At 44.5% G+C, this 21,908-nt stretch overlaps 1 protein-coding gene across 2 annotated transcripts in view; it reads right to left on the bottom strand.

The window, feature by feature from the left end:
• cped1 (cadherin-like and PC-esterase domain containing 1) overlaps positions 1–20,819 on the bottom strand; it is a 282,548-nt gene extending 261,729 nt beyond the window's left edge. For both annotated transcript variants that reach the window (XM_038780826.1, XM_038780827.1), the window contains exon 1: positions 20,517–20,819. In XM_038780826.1, coding sequence (XP_038636754.1) covers positions 20,517–20,789 — 273 coding nt within the window. In that variant the 5' untranslated portion in view covers positions 20,790–20,819. The remainder of the gene's footprint in view (positions 1–20,516) is intronic.
• Between the last annotated feature and the right edge of the window lie 1,089 nt (positions 20,820–21,908).

Raw genomic sequence — 21,908 nt, 5'->3', positions numbered from 1 at the left:
GGACCCTGGAGCTGTGAAGCATTGATGCTAACCACCATGCTAACGTGAGGCCCCCAAGTTTAAAAAAAACTATAGTCAGGAGATTAGAATTCCCCCCCCCCCCCACCCCGCTGCAAAAAGGACCTTTTTTTTTGCCATTTAGAAATCATCCAAACAGCTGTATTCCATGATTCAAAACATACATTTCCAAAAATCTTAAAAATAAGATGGCGGGAAACACTGTTTAAAAAGTTTTTGCTGGTACTTATGTTATAACCTGATTAGTAAGTTTACGGACGACACAAAGGTTGGTGGAATTGCGGATAGCGGTGAGGACTGTCAGAGGACACAGCAGGATTTAGATCGTTTGGAAACTTGGGCGGAGAGATGGCAGATGGAGTTCAATCCGGACAAATGTGAGCATTTTGGAAGATCTAATGCAGGGAGGGAATATACAGTGAGTAGAACCCTCAAGAGTATTGACAGTCAGAGAGATCTAGGTGTACAGGTCCACAGGTCACTGAAAGGGGCAACACAGATGGAGAAGGTAGTCAAGAAGGCATACGGCATGTTTGCCTTCATTGGCCGGGGCATTGAGTATAAAAATTGGCAATCATTTTGCAGCTGTATAGAACCTTAGTTAGCCCACACTTGGAGTATAGTGTTCAATTCTGGTTGCCACACTACCAGAAGGATGTGGAGGCTTTAGAGAGGGTGCAGAAGAGATTTACCAGGATGTTGCCTGGTATGGAGAGCACTAGCTGTGATGAGAGGTTGAAAAAACTCGATTTGTTCTCACTGGAACAACAGAGGTTGAGGGGCGACCTGATAGAGGTTTACAAAATTATGAGGGGCATAGACAAAGTGGATAGTCAGAGACTTTTCCCCAGGGTAGAGGGGTCAATTGATAGGGGGCATAGGTTTAAGGTGCGAGGGGCAAGGTTTAGAGGAGATGTACGAGACAAGTTTTTTACACAGAGGGTAGTGGGTGCCTGGAACTCGCTGCCAGAGGAGGTGGTGGAAGCAGGGACGATAGTGACGTTTAAGGGGCATCTTGACAAATACATGAATAGGATGGGAATAGAGGGATACGGACCCAGGAAGTGTAGAAGATTGTAGTTTAGACGGGCAGCATGGCCGGCGCAGGCTTGGAGGGCCGAGGGGCCTGTTCCTGTGCTGTACTTTTCTTTGTTCTTTGTTCTTTATTTATAACCGTTCTCATCTCTGCAATATCTGGCAAACATGTAAGCTGCAACAGTAATATTGTATATAAATTCTAAACTACAGTTGTTATTGTTCCACAAATAAAATGTTTCGACAGCCCATAGCACTCAATATTCTTGTTATTTAAAGCTGTATTTATTCCATCTACATGCTTAAAAAATTTCAAATGAACAAAGCTTATGATATAAGCTCAGCGAGTTTCAATGCTGGAGGGCAGACATGGTGACTAGGATGGCCTTCTTTGACTTTGATTTTTTTTTCTGTATAATTTGATTATATATGTGGTTTAAGTTTGTAATTTTGAGGTCATCCAAAATTCTGCAGCCTGTGTCCTTCTGCCAGCATCCGGTTCATGCATCGCTCCTGCGCTCGCTGACCTACATCGGACCCCAGTCATCCAACAATTCTATGTTAAAATTCACATCTCGTCCCTCCCCGTGTCTGTAATTTCCTCAGCCTCACAGTCCTCCAAGAGAAAGTCACAAAAAAAGTGGAGAGATGGCAGAATCACTAAAGGAGGATGTTACAGTGCTTGGAATGAGGGTGTACTACAGCAACAGGATCCATTTTATTACAGGCAAAAATTAATAATGGTATCATTGCACAATGGGTGTATTTTCCAGGCTATAACCAGTGGAGAAATTATAGCGGAACAAATCTGCAAGGAAATTAAAGAGGTTCAAAAACTACAGAATAGTTCTAATGGGGGAAATGTAATTATCCTGTATAAACTAGGGGCATATGGTCATAAGAAATAAGAGCATGTGTAGGCCGATCAAGCCTGTTTTCTTATTCAATAGGAGTTTGGCTGATTGGATTGTGGCCTTTACTCCACTTTCCTGCCTGATCAATCTGTATAACTCAGCCTTGAATATATTCAATGATCGAGACTCAATGGGCGGAACTCGGCCGAGTTTCGCGACGACCTCGGAGGCCGCTCCTCGCACCCTATTCACCCCCCCCCCCCCGACCCCCCCCTCCCCCCACCCCAGGGGGCTAGGAGCGGCGCTCCGTAAATCTCGGCCGCCGGGCCTTGACGCTTGACGAGAATGACGCGACGGCGGCGCCTAAGTGACGTCAGCCGCGTATGCGCAGGTTGGCCGGCTTCAACCCGCGCATGCGCCGTTGCCGTCTTCCCCTCCGCTGCCCCGCAAGACGTGGTGGCTTGACCTTGCGGGGCAGCGGAGGGGAAAGAGTGCGTCTCTTGGAGACGCCGGCCCGACGATCGGTGCACAATAAAAGTGGAGAGGTGGCAGATTCACTAAAGGAGAATGTTACAGTGTTTGGAAAGAGGGTGTCCTACAGCAACATAATCTATTTTATTACAGGCAAAAATTAATAACAGTATCACTGCACAATGGGTGTATTTTCCAGGCTATAACCAGTGGAAAAATTATAGCGGAACAAATCTGCAAGGAAATTAAAGAGGTTCAAAAACTACTTGGTGGGCACCGATCGCGGGCCCGTCCCTTCCCGAGCTCGGCCGTGGTGCTCACTCCCCTCTCCGCCCCCCACAAGCCACAAACAAAACTTTGGTGCCTCGTTGACGACGGCAGCGACCAGGTGTGGTTGCCGCCGGCGTGAACAGGTCGGGAACGTCAGGTCACTCGCCCCTCCCGGGCCGGAGAATCGCCGGTTGCCGGGAAAAACAGCAAGCGATTCCTCGAGCGGGGGGTGGGAGAATCGCGGGGGGTGCCAGGGCGGCGTGTTGTGAGTCGCCCGGCCCTCCCGCGATTCTCCCACCGTGGTGGGGAGCGGAGAATTCCGCCCAATGTTCTCAGCGGAAGTGAATTCCAAATGTAATGATCCTCTGAAAAGAAATTCCTCCTCACTTTCATCTTAAATGGCAGCCCCCTTCTTTTTAAAGCTGGGTCGAGATTCCCCTGTGAGGGGAAACATGCTCTTAGCATCTACCCTGTCAAACCCACACAATCTGATATGTTTCAATAAGATCACCTCCCATTCTTCTAAACTCCAGTGAGTATAGGCCCAAACCCCTCCCATAAGACAACCCCTTCATCCCAGGAATCAGGGGCGGTATTCTCCCCTACATGGCGGGGCGGGAGGTCCCGGCGTAGCGGAGCGGCGCCAACCACTCCGGCGTCGGGTCTCACCAAAGGAGAACTTTGCACCTTTAGGGGCTAGGCCCGCGCCGGAGTGGCTCCCGCTCCGCCGACTGGCGCCAACGGCCTTTGGCGCCACGCCGACCGGCGTCAGGGGTGGCTAAAAGGCCTTCGGCGGTTGGCGTGAGTCCGCGCATGCGACGGAGCGTCAGTGGCCGCTGATGTCACCACCGGCGCATGCGCGGTGGAGGAGGTCTCTTCTGCCTCCGCTATGGTGGAGGCGGCGGAAGAAAAATAGTGCCCCCATGGCACAGGCCCACCCGACGATCGGTGCGCCCCGATCATGGGCCAGGCCACCGTGGCAGCACCCCCCGGGGTCCGATTGCCGTGTGCCCCCTCCCCAGGACCCCGGGGGCCCGCTCCAGCCACCTGCTCCCGCCGGCACAGAGGTGGTTTAAACCGCGTCGGCGGAAGAGGCCTGACAGCGGCGGGACTTCGGCCCATCGCAGGCCTGAGAATCGCCGCGGGGGGCCTGCCGACCAGCGCGATTGCCGCCCCCGCCGATTCCCGGGTGGCAGAGAATTCCGGCCACGGCGGGGGCAGGATTTACAAAAGCCCCGGGCGATTTCCCGACCCTGCGGGGGGGTCGGAGAATTCCGCCCCAGCTTAGTGAACCCTCTCAGAATTCTTTCCAATGCAAGTATGTCCCTCAAGGATGATCTAAATTGAACACAGTACTCAATGTGCGGTCTCCACAATGTCATGTATAGTTGTTGCAAGACTTTCCTACATTTATACTCCATCCTTTTTGCAATAAAGGTCGTCATTCTATTTGTCTTGCTAATTATTTGTTACTGCATGCTAACTTAAGATCATAAGACATAGGAGCAAAATTAGGCAATTTGGCCCATCAAGTCTTTTTTTAAATTTAGAGTACCCAATTCATTTTTTCCAATCAAGGGGCAATTTAATGTGGCCAATCCACCTACCCTGCACATCTTTGGGTTATGGGGGTGAAACCTGCGCAAACACGGGGAGAATGTTGAAACTCCACACGGACAGTGACCCAGAGCCGGGATCGAACCTGGGACCTCGGCGCCGTGAGGCAGCAGGGCTAACCCACTGCGCCACCGTGCTGCTCTCAAGTCTTCCCGCCATTCAATCATGGCTGATATGCTTCTCATGCCCATTCTCCTGCCTTCTCCCCATAATCCCTTATTAATCAAGAACCTATCTATCTCTGTCTTAAAGACACTCAATGATGTGGCCGCCACAGCCTTCTGCGGCAAAGCGTTCCACAGATTCACTAATCTCTGGCTGAAAGATTTCCTCCTCATTTCAGTTTTAAAGGATAGTCCCTTCAGTCTTGGGCAGCACGGTAGCATTGTGGATAGCACAAATGCTTCACAGCTCCAGGGTTCCAGGTTCGATTCTGGCTTGGGTCACTGTCTGTGCGGAGTCTGCACATCCTCCCCGTGTATGCGTGGGTTTCCTCCGGGTGCTCCGGTTTCCTCCCACAGTCCAAAGATGTGCAGGTTAGGTGGATTGGCCGTGATAAATTGCCCTTAGTGTCCAAAGTTGCCGTCAGTGTTGGGTGGGGTTGCTGGGTTGTTGGGCTAGGGTGGAGGTGTTGACCTTGGGTGGGGTGCTCTTTCCAGGAGCTGGTGCAGACTCGATGGGCCGGGTGGCCTCCTTCTGCACTGTAAATTGTGTGTGTAAATTGTGTGTGTGATATCTCGGGTTCTAGTTTTTCCTACTAACTTTCCCGTACCAGCCTCCCCGGACAGGCGCCGGAATGTGGCGACTAGGGGCTTTTCACAGTAACTTCATTGAAGCCTACTCGTGACAATAAGCGATTTTCATTTCATTTCATTTTCATTTCATTAATGGAAACATCCTCTTCACCTCCACTCTACCTAGACTTCTCAGTATCCTGTAATTTTCAATAAGATCCTCCCTCATCCATCTGAACTCCAACGAGTGCAGATCCAGAGTCCTCAACCGCTCCTCACATGACAATCTCTTCAATCCAGGGGTCATTCTTGTGAACCCCCTCTGGACCCTTTTCAAGGCCAGCACATCCTTCCTTAGATCCGTAGCCCAAAACTGCTCATAATATTCCAAACGGGGTCTGACCAGAGCCTTATACAGCCTCAGAAGTACATTCCTGGTCTTGTATCCTAGCCCTCGCGACATGAATGCTAACACTGCATTTGCCTTCCTAACTGAACCTGCACATTAAGCTTGAGAGAATCTTGAACTCGGACTCCTAAATCCCTTTGTGCTTCTGATTTCCTAAGCCTTTTCCCATTTCGAAAATAGTCTACGCCTCCATTCCTCCTTTGAAAGTGTATAAACTCACACTTTTCCACATTGTATTCCATTTGCCACTTCTTTTCCCACTCTCCTAGCCTGCCCATGTCCTTCTGTAGCCCCCCTGCTTCCTCAACACTACCTGTCCCTCTTCTTATTGTTGTGATTCATGCACAAGGACACAGAGATTGCCCTGGACTGCAGCTTTCTGCAGTCTCATGCCATTTAAATAATATTCTGCTTTTCTATTCTCCCGTCAAAGTGCACAACCTCAAATTTTGCAACATTATTTCTCAGCCACCAAACGTTTGCCTGTAGTGTAAAGGGAAGAGAGGGTTTTTTTGAAGTGTGGTCACAATAATTTTCGAGATGTGTATGTTTCTGGCACAATGGGAAGGAGACATTTCTGGATCTACTTGCAAATGTTATCTGCATCAGGGGTCAGTATAGAAACGTTTAGGGGGACAGTGATCTTTGTATCATATTTTTAGGTTTGCAATGGAAAAGGATAAGGAACAATCAGCATAAAAATAATTAATTGGGGAAGAGTCAGTTTTAGTGGTGTGAGGACGGACTTGGACAAGTACGTTCAAATCAATTATTGGCAGACAAAAGGGATAATGGGTTGCCTTTCGAGCGAAGATACGAACTTGTGCACATAGCAGCATACAAATTAGGAATAGGAGTAGGCCACTCGGCCCCTCAAGCCTGTTCTGCCATTCAATAAGATCACAGCTGATTGTAACCACAACTCCACATTCCTGTCTACCCCCGATAACCTTTCACCTTCTTGGTATCAAGAATCTCTCTAGCTCTGCCTTAAAAATATTCAAATATTCCACGTCCACTGTCTTTTGGGGTAGAGAATTCCAGAAACTCAAAACCCTCAGAAAAAAATCTCTCCTCATCTCTACTGTCGTAAATTAGTGACCCGTTATTTTTAAACAGTGACCCCTAATTAGAGATTCTCCCACAAGAGGAAACATCCTCTCCACATTCACCCTGTCAATGCCCCTCAGGATCTTAAAAGTTTCAATCAAGTCGCCTCTTACTCTTCTACACTCTAACAATACGACCCTAATCTCGAACATTTCATCATAAGACAATCTGCCCATTCCTGGTATTGGTCTGTAAAGTTTCCCTGAACTGTTTCCAAAGTATTTACATCTTTCCTTCAATAAGGAGACCACAGAATACTCCAGATGTGGCCTCACTGATGTCTTGTACAACGGAAGCATAACCTCTCTATGTTTGTAATCAGTTCCCCTCACACTAAACAACAACATTTTATTAGCTTTCCTAATTATTTGTCAGAGCTGTACACCAGCTTTCTGTGTTTCATGCACTAGGACACCCAGATCCCTCTACACCTCAAGCTCTGAAATCTCCCACCATTGAGATAATAAGCCTTTTTATTCTTCCTGCCGAAATGGACAATTTCACATTTGCCCACATTTATACGCCAATTGCTAGATTTTTGCCCACTCACTTAACCTATCTATGTCCCTTTCTAGCCTTCTTGCGTCTTCTTTGCTTTCCCATCTACCTTGTGTCATCAGAAAGCTTAACTACGCCTTCAGTCCCTCAATCCAAGTCATTTATATAAATTGAAAAAGGTTGGAGGCCCCAGCACTGATTCCTGAGGCACACCGCTCATCATATCCTGCCAACTAGAAAACCACTCATTTGTGCCAACTGTTTCCTGTTAGCCAGCCCATCTTCAATCCATGCCACTATGTTATCCCTTAATTCCCCTTTATACACCGCACATGCGGCTTCTTCAAAGAACTCCAATAAATTGGTTAAACCTGATTTTCCTTCCACAAAACCATGTTGACTCTGACTGACGGCCTTGAATTTTTCCAAGCGCCCTGCTGTAATATCTTTAACAATGTCTTCTATCATTTTCCCTATGGCAGATGTTAAGCTAACTTGCCTGTAGTTTCCAGCTGTCTGACTCCATCCCTTTTTGGATAAAGAAGTTACATTTGCTATTTTTTAATCTAGTGGAACCCTCCCCGAATCTGGGGAATTTGGAAAAAGTAACACCAACGCATCAACTGTCTCACTAGCCACTTCTTTCGAGAGCTCAGGGTGTAGTCTTTCTGGAGCCCATTTGTCAGCCCCCATCTTCAGATGAAGAAAGAACAGGCGAAGAGCTTCTTCACACTTCAGCTACTGAGCAAACTACTGAACAGTCTAGGCACTGTTCATGTGAGCTACTGGGATCAACACACTTTGCGCCATCTGTACAAATCCTCCAGGATCAGTGAACCTTTCTCACCTCTTGCGGGTCAGATGATTTTCACAATTGCTTGGTTTGTGTATCATATCAAATCTGTTGCTTCTTAATACAGTTAATATTAACATTATTTATATGTTTTTCTCCGCCTATTTTGGCTAAATTGTGACTCCTAAACTTTAATTTACCTAACTGCAACATTTACAGATGACATAAAACTTGGGAGTATTGTGAACCGTGAAGAGGACGTGGAAGGGGAGGACATGTATAGCAGATTAAACGTATTGCAGAGAAGCGTGGTGTTTTATTTTATTAGGACGAGGAGGCAATATAAAATAAAAGATACAATTCTAAAGGAATGAAAGAGCAGAGGCAAATATGTACACAAAAGTGAAAAGGTAGGGTGAAAAGCTAGCTCATTAAGGATTTGTGATCGTGGACTTTATAAATAGTGGCAGAGAATACAACAGCAAGGAAGTGACAGTGAACATGTATAAAATACAGCTTTGGCCTCAAATGGTGCATTGGATCCATTTCTAGGTACCACAGTTGAGGATGAGAAGTCATTAGAATGGGTGCAGTAAAGTTTTACGGGAATGGTTCCAGATATGAAGGATTCAGTTATGTGGATATATGAGAGAAACTGTGGCTTTTCTCCTCAGAGGAGGATGAGATTTGATAGAAATGATCAAATTCAAGGTGCTGGAGAGAGTAGATAAGGAGAAACGACAGCCAATGGCAGAATGGTCAAGAACCAGAAGAGAGCAATTTAAGCTGAATGGCAAAGAAAAGGAGATATGAGCAAAATCTCTTTTCTGCAGCAAGTGATTAGGATCTGGAATCCATTGGCTGTGAGAGTGATGGAGGAAGATTCCATTAAGGCTTTCTAAAAGGAACTGGATTATTATCTGAATAGAAAGAAATTGCAAGGCTGTTGGGGAAGGTGTTGGGCAGTGGGGGAGGGGTGGGGGTGCCCATGTATCAGCAAGTGCAAACTTTGGCAAATAAGCTAATTGCCATATTAATGGTTATTGGCTCAACCTCAGTATAAAGGAACATGACTGGAACAGTTACTGTGGAGAAATGATATGGAGTTTGTATCTCTGCTGAGCTAGGTGCAGAATACACTTGCTGAAAGTAAAATACACACTGTTGTATTAATCCTCCATCATATACCAACAGTTATATTAACAGGGAATGAGACGAGCTAGGTTACTCTGACAGAGAGATGACACAAATAAGAAAGGCTGAATGGCCTCTTTCTGTGCAGTAACCATTTGATGATTCTATGGGTAGAATTTGATGCCTTTCCCTGAAGTATGTATTGAGGGCTGTGGGGAAGTATTTAATCAGGTGGCACGGTGCCAGGTTTCTGCTTTTGCTCTGATTAAATCAGGAAGGGAAGTCTCATGGACACCCTGTCCACCCCAATCCCAACTGAGGCTCTGAAGCGGGAAAAATGACTTAAAGGATTCATCCCATCACGACCAGTATTCAAGTATTCAAATACCTGTCCAGTGGTGGACAGGGCAGTTGCCATGCATGGAGCTCAAAAAGGAAAACCCTGCCATGTTTTCACACAGTCGCCAAGGTGTGGGGAGATGTGCAGTCCCTCATTGTCAGCCACTCACTTCCTGATCAAGGGACCCAGCACGGGGGGGGGGGGGGGGGGGGGGGGGGGCGCCTGCTGAGAGCCACCCCTTGCTCTTCCTTCTGACTCCCCGGTCCCAGCCAGCGATCCCTCACGCCGGGACTACCATCCTGCCCTCACTCGCCTGTGGCCTGGTTCCCTCACTGATCCTGGCCTCTGGTGGAGTCATGACCAGCAATTATAACCATGTCCCTGGCATACAGACGTCAATGAGGATCTGCTGGCCTGTGATTATGCACTCCCAAATCAGGGTGCTTGACAATAGGAATGGCCTGCCGTAGCCCACTTAACATGACAGGCCTTCGACAAAGGAAGTGACCCTGGTCTTCGGCCAGCTCTCCTGCCAATAGGTGAGACTTCTTGTTGTCTGGGTGAAATTCCACCCCATGAATCCATGATAGGCCTTCGATTGGCCTTTTGAGCATTCTGGATTTTTCCTGTTCCAACATTGGTCGCCATGTCTTCAGCTGCCTAGATCCTAAGCTCTGGAATTCTCTCTCTAAATTTATCTGCCTCTGCTCCCTCCCCAAAGATGCTCATTGATGTGAAACCATGCTTTATGAAAAATTATGTCATGAATTTACTGACTGGACACCACCAGTGGAATTTCTAGGAAACCTAAATCCACAATCAAATGACTTGAAATCACAGTTCAAGATGGCTGCACATTTGCACCACTGTGCCTCTGAAACTCCAAAGCCACTGAATCAGAGACTACCTGTCTGCAAGAGCATTGTCTCAGGGAAATGTGGATGAACCACGTCTTCAGTCCCCATTGCAGGACACCCAGTCTCAACTGTGTGGTGAACCTGCATTAGATGTCATCACTTCAGACAAAGGACTGTGGCTGAGAGGAATTCCCAGCCACAACCTAGTCAGGATACCTCAGGAATACACTAGCCATGGCCATTTGGGTCACTGGGCAGTTGGAGAAGGAGGGTTATGTGACAAGCCAACTAACCCTTTGGTGTGTCTCAGCACCTGTTTTTCTTCTGCAGGGCAGAGCATAAGCACAAGATGCTGAAGAAGCAAGATTCCTGTGTGGGTCTCTCTCTCTCTCTCTCTCATGCAGTTTGCAAGTGTCAAGCCCTATGTGCTGTTTTTTTAATCCTTTACGTGCAGAGATTTGAGAAAGAATTCAACCGGGCAGCTGCTATCTTTAGAAGAAAAGACAAATTGTCCGCTACATTTTTACACCATCGACTCCACATTGACCCAGAATGACCATCAAGTTCAGCTCGATGAGAGTCAAGCCACCAACCTTCAAGAACCGTAAAACCCCTTTACCTGCACAAACTTTAAATTACTTAATCTACCCTCCCACTCTGTGATCACACTGTGTGAGTGTGAACTTGAGTGTGTTTGTGTGTGAAAGTCAAAACATTTTCAATATTTCTCTTAGACCTGGTTAAAAAGAAAATCCGTCTCCGTGTGTCCTTTATGGTCACTGCACGTTAACAGTTAGTCCTTCATTGAACTGGCAAGTACAACCTTTTAAAAAAAACTGTTGTGGTCAAAAGGGGAATGGAGAAAGAGAAAGAGGGGAGCCATTTGACTCCACCCCCCCCCCCCCCCTATCGTAGCGTTCCTTAAAACCGCTCTTGACCAAGACTGTGGCCATCTGCCCTCATGTCAAATTATACGCATTTGTCAAATTTTGCTTTATAAATCTTCTGTGATGGACCATCTGACGTTTTATTAAGTTAAACCACTGTATGCCTCACAGCGCTGAGGTCCCAGGTTCGATCCCGGCCCTGGGTCACTGTCCGTGTGGAGTTTGCACATTCTCCCCGTGTCTATGTGGGTCTCACCCCCACAACCCAAAGATGTGCAGGGTAGGTGGATTGTCCACGCTAAATTGTCCCTTAATTGGGAAAAAAAAGAATTGGGTACTCTAAATTAATAAAAAGTTAAGTCACTGTATAAATACGAGTTGTTGATGCCATAAATACAGAAGTGGTGTAACTATTTTTATTTAGAAAGGTCAGAAGGAATGACTGTGGTGTGAATAACATTTCCCTTTTTATGCGCTGGCCATTCTAATTTCATGGAATCAAACTTTCACCTGAAACACAAAGGTATGGCAGAAATACATTATGCTTGCCTCAAAATGGGGTACTTCACAAGCTTACATAGAAAGCGGTTTCAATCTTTGTCATAGGATCTGTTCATGACTGGCTCAAGAACAAAGGTCTCCAGTGCTACTGAGTGAGATGAACTATTTCAGATGCTTGTTGCAATGTGCCCTTTAAGCCCCTTAACCATTTGTCTACACTGGAGTAGTAAATCTCTGTGACAAATACAGACGTACATATTCTTGAACAAGTTACTCTTCATTAAATTGTTAGTGCATGTGAGTAATATGATCACATTTTGGACCACAACCAAATATAAGTGTCCAATGTGACTGTCACACAATAAGCCCGATGACTCGGTCGTATGGCTGCCACACAAAAGGTCTACCATATCTAACACTAAATTAAGTTCTTATCTAATCTAACGTCACTGTTCCAGCATGTCTGATCCTTGTGTACTTTTTTACGTTATCCCATTTATGATGTTTCATATAATCATTCTACGACAACTCATAGCTTCAACTGATCAGTCATCAGCACAAATGAATAAAAGAAAGTTACTACTGCACTTATAAAAATAGTTCCGAAGTGACAAACCACGGACAAAAAAATTAGATTTCAATAACTCCTGGTACTGTAAATAAAAGGAGCATAATCAGTAACTCCCTTTTCTCCAATTTTCATTTATCCTTCCACAAACTCACCTGAAACATGACACATGATATGATCACTGCTGATACATCCAATGGTCTATCACAGAATCCTATGTAAACACTGACACCCGTTCATATTCTTTGAAATGAACCTGAGGATATATTCACGACAATTAAGACCGTTATTCTTTTATTGAGATCCCAACTGAGTAGTATTTATTTCAGACGTTTCAGGTTTAACCTGCACAAATTACACAAATTTAAAATTAAGTGAACTACAATGGTTTAATACAACTGTTAGCATGTTTGGAACGTTAAAATAAATAATAAACATTTACTTGTCCAGTAATTAATGTACCCGGTTTACTAAACCATGAGTGTTTGAAAATAAAACCCTAAGCTAATTAATTGCAGAAATTGTTCATAAGATATAGAAGCAGAATTAGGCCATCTGGCCCATCGAGTCTGCTCTGCCATTCGATCATAGCTGATCTCATCCTGGCCTTACCTCCACTGTCCTGCCCGTTCTCCATAAACCTTCAACCATTACCAATTAAAAATCTGTCTAACTCCTCCTTAAATTTACTCATTGTCCCAGCATGCACCGCACTCTGGGGTAGCGAGTTCCACAGATTCACAACCCTTTGGGAGAAGTAGTTTCTCCTCAACTCTGTTTTAAATTTGCTACCTCTTATCCTAAGATTATGACCTCTCGTTCTAGAATGCCTCACAAGAGGAAGCATCCGCTCCACGTCTACTTTATCCATATCTTTTATCATTCATATACCTTAATTTGATCTCCCCTCATTCTTCTGAACTCCATAAGAGTCCAGGCCTAAACTGCTCAATCTCTCTTCAAAAGACAAATCCCGGGCGCAGTGGCCCAGTGGCTCAAACTCCTGCCTCACAATGCCCGGGACCCAGGTTAAATTCCGGCCTTGGGTCACTGTCTGTGTGGAGTTTGTACATTCTCCCTGTGTCTGTACGTTCCCCTACCGATAAGGTTCACCAGTCACATTTTAGAGATGCTTTACCGTAGTTTATAAAACTACATTTTCCTTTACGTTCCTTCCCTGTCTCTGCCCCCTTTTCGTTAGATAATTAATCCAGGTGCTCCAGTTTCCTCCCACAGACCAACGATGTATAGGGTAGGTGGATCGGCCGTGCTGTATTGCTTCTTAGTGGCAAGGGATGTGTAGGTTAGGTTGCAGAGATGGGGCAGGTGGAGTGCTCATTTAAAAGGGTCGGTGTAGACTCGATGGGCTGAATGGCCTCCTTCTGCACTGTAGGGATTCTGTGATTCCTCATCTCTGGAATCAATCTAGTGAACCTCCTCTGAACTGTCTCCCCTGCTGCTACATCTTTCCTCAAATAAGGGGACGAAAACTGTGCACAACACTCCATGTGTGGTCTCTGTACAGTTGCAACAACACTTCTTTACCTTTATACACTATTCTTTTAGCTTCACAGACCTAACTGCGGGTATCTGAAACTACAGTTATTATTCTATCGCTGCAGGACTCTCTGCCTTTTTCTCAATGCTGACCCGACTGCCACGGCTCTTGACTTCTCACATGGCAAGTCGGTGTGAAAGAATAGAAGAATTCTTCAAGAAAGAAATGCTGCACATTTATTCTATGAATTTGGAATTATTTTAAATGATTCCCATTTTTTTTTACTAACAAGCAATCGATTTACCATCACAAATTCTATTAGCTTTCAAAAATTCCAATTACTACAAATTGCTAATAAGAATAGAAATTCAAAACTCTCATCTGAAATTAATTATTCTATTTCTTATATTGCATAGAAGTGTGGGAAATCAAAACAGGCCATAAATGGTCTCCTATTCTGCAAGAGTTCAAAACTGCCAACATTTATAAATGTGCTTAAAATTATAGATACATCTCCACCACTTTAAAAAATGTATGCAATTTTAAAGTAAGAATTCAACATCAAAATGAATTCCATTTTGAAAATGCACTACTATCATGAAAGGTAACTTAACCGCAATATTACAATTCATGCCTTAATATATTGGTCATTATGAACATTAAATTGGACTAAATTAGTTCCAACTATGAACCAAAAAGATTTGATAAATCTTGCGGTCTCAAATCTTGATGCTGACATCAGCATGAATCTCAAATCTGTTTGAAATTGGAATATATTATTTTCTGGTCTGGGGAGACAGCGCACACAATGCCACATCAGAAAGCTGTTGAGTCCAATGTTTATTCCACAAGAGAAAGTTAGGTCAGGAATGGATTACAGATGTTTCCAGCTATAGAACAAACATTCTATTCAACAGCTCCCTCGGCAGCATCTATGTAAACATGCAAGTTTCAATTTCAAATATTACCAGTCAATCCCTCATGCCACTGCACTCAGCAAGTCGGGAAATATGGTCACTCCCTTCCTCTGATGCAGTTGTTTCTCTTTTTTTCTCTTCTCCTCTAATTCTCTCTCGCAGAACCCCCCCCCCTCCCCCCCCCCCCCCCCCCCCCCCCCCCCCCCCCCCCCCCCCCCCCGCCCTCAGCACCATCACAACCCCAGCGCCTTTTGCTTTGCTCTCTGTTTTATTCCATTGTTTTTACTTTTTATGTGGGAGGTAATGAGTAGCATATTGTGCAGTGGGCTAAGTACCAGCAACAGCTCCAGGATGCATTCAGAGTATAGATTATGGGGAAAGGTGGTTTTCAGCATTACCAATGCCATCCGCTCCAACTGTTTATGCTTCCTCCCCCCCCCAACCCCCATTCTCTCACTCTTGGAACAACATCTGGTGCCACTCCAAAGCATCATTTTCTCACTATCCACTCCCCTTCCTGCTACAATAGAGATATGCTGTATATTTGGCATGTTTATTTTTTGTGTGCTTTCTGTGGCAGTTTTCAGTATTAATGGTGTCTAATTGTGTACTGATAAGCAAAATATGCACAGTCCGTTGTCATAGTGACAGACAATCCATCAAGTGTTGCAATGATGTTAGTCTGCATTAGTTACACAGTGCCAGTGCGCTTTGCTTATGATGTGATGCCACAGAGAGACCAGTGGCATTTACATGAAACCAGCTGCTGTGGTTACCATTGACATTTGCTGGTGACTTTTAAGTGCCTCACGGTTCGTTCCTTCTCTAGCAGCTGCTGTTGAACCAAAGTGAAAATATGGGAACGCAATGAGGAAATTCCATTCAGCACATTGAAGAAAGAACTTGCAAATTGTACAGAAACTTTCCCAATTTCAGCATGTTCTCAAGCGCTTCACAGCTTGTGAAAAGCAGTCACGGCCGCGGTGTCTAGAAACAGGGCAGACAACCTGAATGGAGAAAGCTCTCACCAAAGCAAAGAAATACATGACAAAAAAGATGGAACGGATTTTGATGCATTAACAGCAGTGAGGATGTAGGTGCTCACCATTATTACAGGGTAAAACTTACAGCCGCTTCTGACGTCCACACATGCACAATTACTGATATGCAACTCCAACACAGAATGCACTGTTGCAATCCTCGTGAGGAGAATCTGCACAGAAATGCTTTGCCGCAAACTTTGATGAAAACAGTAAGCCTTGTTCAATCATGAGTAACTATTTTTAGGGGTATGGTAAATCAAATGATTGTCTGACATCTCTTCCGGACCCTGAAATATCTAATTTTGCAGAGGTGGAGTCTCATTCACTCAGAATAAAATTCATGTTACATTTTTTTGTGTGTTTAGCTCTTTTATTTCTTTCCTTTAATCCCATGTGTATGACCCAATCTTTATTTTGCATCATGTCAATTTACAAATGTAATTTATGCTTTCTGTTTTTTTAACTTCCTGCTTTTCTATCTGTGAGGATTCTTCAATCTGATTGGTTGAACAGCTTCCCTGCTACTTACCTTGCTCAGAGATGCCCTGGAGACGATGCTGAAGTCAAACAGATGCTGGAAGAGTAGAAATCTGCACTGACAAGTGCTGAAAATCCATGGTTAACTATATGCATAGTGAATAGCAAAAATCCAGGTCACATTACTTTAGTTACTGGTCAAGGCACATATGTTGAGCAATGATCCTATATTCCTGTCAAATTGCATGGTTGGGACTTTTTACACGCATCTAACAGGATAGGGCCTCAATTTAATGTTCTATACTTTCAAAGCACTTTACTTTTTATGGATTGTATCAACATTTTAAAGCTTCTCTAATAGGACCTAAAAAGTTACCAATTGAATCAAAGGTATGTTTTATTTTACTTGATAACATACATGACTGATATATGACAAGTTGAACTAATAAATTCAATTAACTTTGAAAAATTTAGAATTGAAAATTGATCTCAGGAATGGTGACCATAAAGCTATCATCGATAGTCATGAAAACCCACCTGATTCACTAATTTTAGGGAAAGAAATCTGCAGTCCTTATCTGGTCAACATGTGACTCCAGACCCAAAACAATGTGGTTGACTCGTAACTGCTCTCAAGGGCAATTAGGAATGGGCAACAAATGCTGGCTGGCCTTGCCAGTGAGGGCCACAGGCCATGAAACAATTTTTTAAAAGTTTGTGCTGCAAAATTTGAACTACTCAATTTATATTTATTCCTACATCCTAAATTTTCAAATCTAATCTAACCCTTCAAAAAAAAATTAATTCTGCTGATTGCTAGTTTTGAATGAAGACCAGTTAAGCCACTTTGCTTGGCATTCAATTCAGAGTTAATTATCGCTGCCTCTTTGCAATTCAAAAGTGTTGGGACATCTCCCTAAAACTGGCATTTCTCTGCTGAAAACATGCTCAATTCTGACACTCTCTTCACAATAGCTTAGAGCCCTGGGTCCTGGAATTATCCCTGCTGTTGCTCTTCATGTCTTATCAATGTTTTGACATCCTTTAGAAGGCAGGTGTTTGTGTGTACAGAAACACAAACAACAGATTACTAAGGCAAAATCACTTTGAATACTTCATAATCATATTGGATTCATTTTCTTTTACCAGTTGTGATAATGAACATCCTTTCCTTTCTTGAATTTTCAGAATCAGATTTATCCATGCAAAATCGTAATGCATTTCCTCTACTTGACATGTGGCCACACAGTTGGAAGCAATCATCAATGTTTGTAGTATTACGAAAACTACTCTCTTACCTATCATTTATCATCAATGTAAATAGTTTTCAAACATTTCTTTGTGGGGTCTACCTTTTAGGGACTATCCCAATATTGACACATTCCAAGGACATGTAACCCTTATTTCCAAAAGACAGTGTTAGCTACTGAAACAAAACAATACTATCATTGAGAATTTTTTTACACTAACAACATTTTAGTAAGTCAGCAAATCCAGAAATCTGATCCAACAGAAAACACATGACTTTGTAATTCTTTTTGCATATTCCCTCGGGCTCGACAAGCCTAATCTGTAGTTATTAAGAAACTCTTTGTATGGTCTTATGATAGTCCTACAAAACCCATTATGACTGCTTCGTATATAGCAATCGGAAGAGCAATCGGATTCAATAAGTTCCCCGTGAACGCTTTACTTGCTTTCCAATACGGGCTAATTAGTGTGCATCTACGTTATTTTCTAATGTATGAGATAACATTGACAGCCTTAGGTTCTCAGTACAAGACCTAAACATGAGACCCCCAAATGTTAAGACATCATCAATAAAAAAATCATCAAATCCCTACTGTGCAGAATGAGGCCATTTGACCCATCGAGTCTGCACCGACCCTCTAAAGGAACACCCTGCCTAAGCCCACTTCCTGTTCTATCCTCATAACCCCACCTAACCTTTGGACACGAAGGGGCAATTTAGCATGGCCAATCCACCCAACCTGCACATCTTTGGACCGTGTGAGGAAACCAGAGGAAACCCACGCAGACACGGGGAGAAAGTGTAGACTCCACACAGTCACGCAAGGCTGGAATTGAACCAGGGTCCCTGGTGATGTGAGGCAGCTGTACCACCGTGCCACCCACTGGTGAGGTTCTTATTGCACGAACTAAGAACAAAGAACTATTTATTACATGGAGTTAATGGGCACATATTATATAAATGCATAGACTTGGAAGTCAAATACAGAACTGCTCCAATATCTACCACAGGTATTGTCTGCCCTTCAGAAAAATAAGTGCTGACACACTAGGTTAAATACTATCCTTTTACACCCCATCTACCCCCATTCAAACTTAGACCATAGTCCAAGGGAGAATATATATACATCTCTGTGATCTTTAAGTGTCCCAGAAAAAAACTATCTTGGATAGTTTCAATTCAGTTTCTAATGATTATAGACCAATGACTGGCAACTGCCCACAGTTTAATAATAATTCCCAACCCTACTTGGAAATTCTCAAATTAAGTGGTGTGAAATCCTGTAATGGTGAGCACAAAAATATTAGGGGTAACCCCGAAATTAAGCTGGATGAATTCTTAACAGACAGTTATTTAATTTGACTGTGATATGGAAACCATTATTTACTCAGGTATAAATATTCTCTTTTTTCACATACCCTGTATGAATGATGAAGCATTTCTAATTTAAGAATCTAAATTAAAGGACACTGATTTAAAAGGAATAAGACATAAGAGATATACCCAGAGATAATTAGTTACTACAAAAAAAGGGTTGTTGCATAGGAACATAGGAATCAGGAGCAGAGGTAGGCAATTCAGCCCTTTGAGCCTGTTCCGCCATTCAATCAGATCATGGCTGATCTCTTCCTGGTCTCAAATCCACCTCCCCACCTGTTTGCCATATCCCTTTAACCCGGATGTAATCAGAAATGTTTCTATGTCCGTCTTGAAACCATTTAATGACTCTGATTCCACCTCACTATGGGTCAAATTCACCACCCTCTACGAGAGGTAGTTCCTCCTCATCTCAGTTCTAAATCTACCACCTCTCAACCAATATCTGTGACCTCTCAATCTAGATTGCCCAACAAGGGGGAATATTTGGTGTATGTTTACTTTATCAATCTCTTTTAGTATTTTATATACCTCGATCAGATCCCCTCTCATCCTTCTAAACTCCAGAGAGTTTAAGCCCAAACTGTTTAATCTCTCCATATACGTCAACCCTTTCATCCCTGGAATCGATCTGGTGAACCTCCTCTGAACTGCCTCCAATGTCACCACATCCTTCCTCAAATAAAGAGACCAAAACTGGACACAATACTCCAGATGTGGTCTCACCAAACACCCTATACAATTGCAACAACACTTCTCTACTTTTATGCTCCAGTCCTTTTGCAATAAATGCAAACATTACATTTGCCTTTTTAATTACATTTTGTACCTGCATACAGACTTTCTGTGATTCATGAACAAAGACGCATTTTGAATCTGCTTTCCATTTTTATAATATTTTTCAGCCCAAAATTGATAACCTCAAACTTGTTAATAAGGAACACAAAAGTACTGGCGGTACTAAGTTTCACCGTTTTACTGTACTGAGAAATGGAATATCTGCATGCCTAACATTTCAGATTGAACAAGTTGTACCTACAGTAAGGTTCCAATTTCCAAAATACTTTTTCACCCAAGTAGTGTTTAGGGTGGGGGGGAGGCAGGTTCGGATCGACACATTCAAGAGGGTGTTAGATGATTATTTGAATAGAGATAATGTGAAGGGGGGTACGGGGAAAAGGCAGGGGAAGGGTTCCGATCAGGATGCTCCTATGGTGCTGTAACAATTCTGTGATGCCCGTGCACTCTGAACATGGTGCTGTCCATTCGGAGCCTCCTGACCTCTCCACTCGTAAAAAGCTACTGGAGGTTGTTGCAATGGGCTAATTGGAAGGATTGATCATGTATCACTTCCCGAGTTTAGTATCAGATCACTAACAGATGCACACTTTAAAGCTGCATTTCCCCCACACTGCTTGAACTCTTGAACCGGGTCCTGGAACATCCGCTGGTTGCAAGTGTTTCATCGTGTCCAGCGCTAAAAATAAGTTCAAAGGCAAAAATAAACCTCTCTTCCCCCCTCCCCAATCGAGGGCTGTTGTCAACTCCTAACTCCACAGGTTCTGTCTCCTCCACCTTTCATCGCCTCCTTCCTGACGTGCATTTGAGCTTAAAACAGCAAGTCAGAAAACTGAAACAGAACCTATCCGTTTCCCAGAGTCTGAAAGTTTTCCAAATAGGAAACTGTTGCACTCAAACAGACAGCACTCCGAGAGAAAGACCAGTGCCATTATATAGTGGCTTTTTTCAAAGTCTCAAGTCTGAAACAGGAGATTAAGCGCTTTACAAACATCTCTCTGATACAAATCTCTCTCTCTCACACACACACATATATAGTAAAAGCAGTCTGTTCCCACCTGGATTAGTTGAAGAAGCTGATCCAGACCAGTAGGTCCCGGTAGGCAGTGTGTGTCTCTCTCGGATGCTCCTTCCCCATTGCCTGGCAGTTGTGTGCACTGCTTGCAGGCAGGCTGGCTGAGCAGGAGGGAGCTCAGGGTGCCGGCTCGAAGCCGCAGCACGGTCAGGGTTGGGTACACCAGGCACACGCCGATCGCCGCCACCAGCACCAAAGGGCGAGGGGGGCAGCCGAACGGCCGGCAGCGCAGCCGAGTTTGGCGAACCCACAGCATCGTCCCAACTGCAGCAGCGCCCCGGCCACACCAGCACCACCGGACCCCCCAGCCCCGGACCCACCCCCACCACCAGACCCACCCCCAGCCCCAGACCCAGCCCCACTCCCACCCCCAGCCCCAAACCCAGACCCACTCCCAACCCTCACCACCAGACCCACCCTCACTCCCAGCCCCAAACCCAGACCCACTCTCACCCCCACTCCCACTCCCAACCATTGCTCAAGACACACGAGCTTATTACTGTTACATTACTATTATATTACTATTTTTAAAAAAATTTATGTGACTTAACTATTTTGGGTTGATTTAAGTTGCTATTTTTAATTAGATTTAAATAACTTTTTAAAATTTTAATTAAATAACTTTGTTGTCGGATCAAGAGGGATAAATACTCAGTTTTAAAAAAAATCTTATTAAATAGTATGCGGGGATTGGATTTAATCTGACACAAAAACATCTTTCGAAAGTTTAATGTGAAAAGTTTAATTTAAAGGAATAATTCATGGCAGGACAGCTGCAAGGCGTGGTCTGCTCCTCTTGCTCCATGTGGCAGGCTGGGGACAGTTCCAGTCCCCAGGGTGAGCATGTGAGCAGGAAGTGTCTCCAGTTGCAGCTCCTGGAAGCTCGCGTTTCAGAGCTGGAGCGGCGGCTGGAGACACTGTGGAGCATCCGCAAGACAGAGAGCATCGTGGATAGCACGTATAGAGAGGTGGTCACACCACAGGCTCAGACTCCGCAGGCAGGAAGGGAATTGGTGACCACCAGACAGCAAGGGAGCTAGGCAGATAGTGCAGGAATCTCCTGTGGCCATTCCTCTGCAGAACTGATACTGTTGGGGGAGAATGGCCTCTCAGGGGAAAACAGCAACAGCCAAACTCGTGGCACCATGGTTGGTTCTGCTGCAGAGGGGAGGGGTGATAAGTGTGACAGTGCAATAGTTATCGGGGATTCAATTGTAAGCGGAATAGACAGGCGTTCTGTGGCCGCAAACGAGACTCCAGGATGGTGTGTTGCCTCCCTGGTGCTAGGGTCAAGGATGTCTCGGAGCGGGTACAGGACATTCTGGAGGGGGAGGGTTGAACAGCCAGTGGTCGTGGTACACATTGGTACAAACGA

Source organism: Scyliorhinus canicula, chromosome 20, assembly GCF_902713615.1.
Source record: "Scyliorhinus canicula chromosome 20, sScyCan1.1, whole genome shotgun sequence".
In the NCBI taxonomy this organism is placed as follows: Eukaryota; Metazoa; Chordata; class Chondrichthyes; order Carcharhiniformes; family Scyliorhinidae; genus Scyliorhinus; species Scyliorhinus canicula.
The sequence above is the reverse complement of the archived record's forward strand: the minus strand, read 5'-3'. Positions and strand labels throughout refer to the sequence as shown.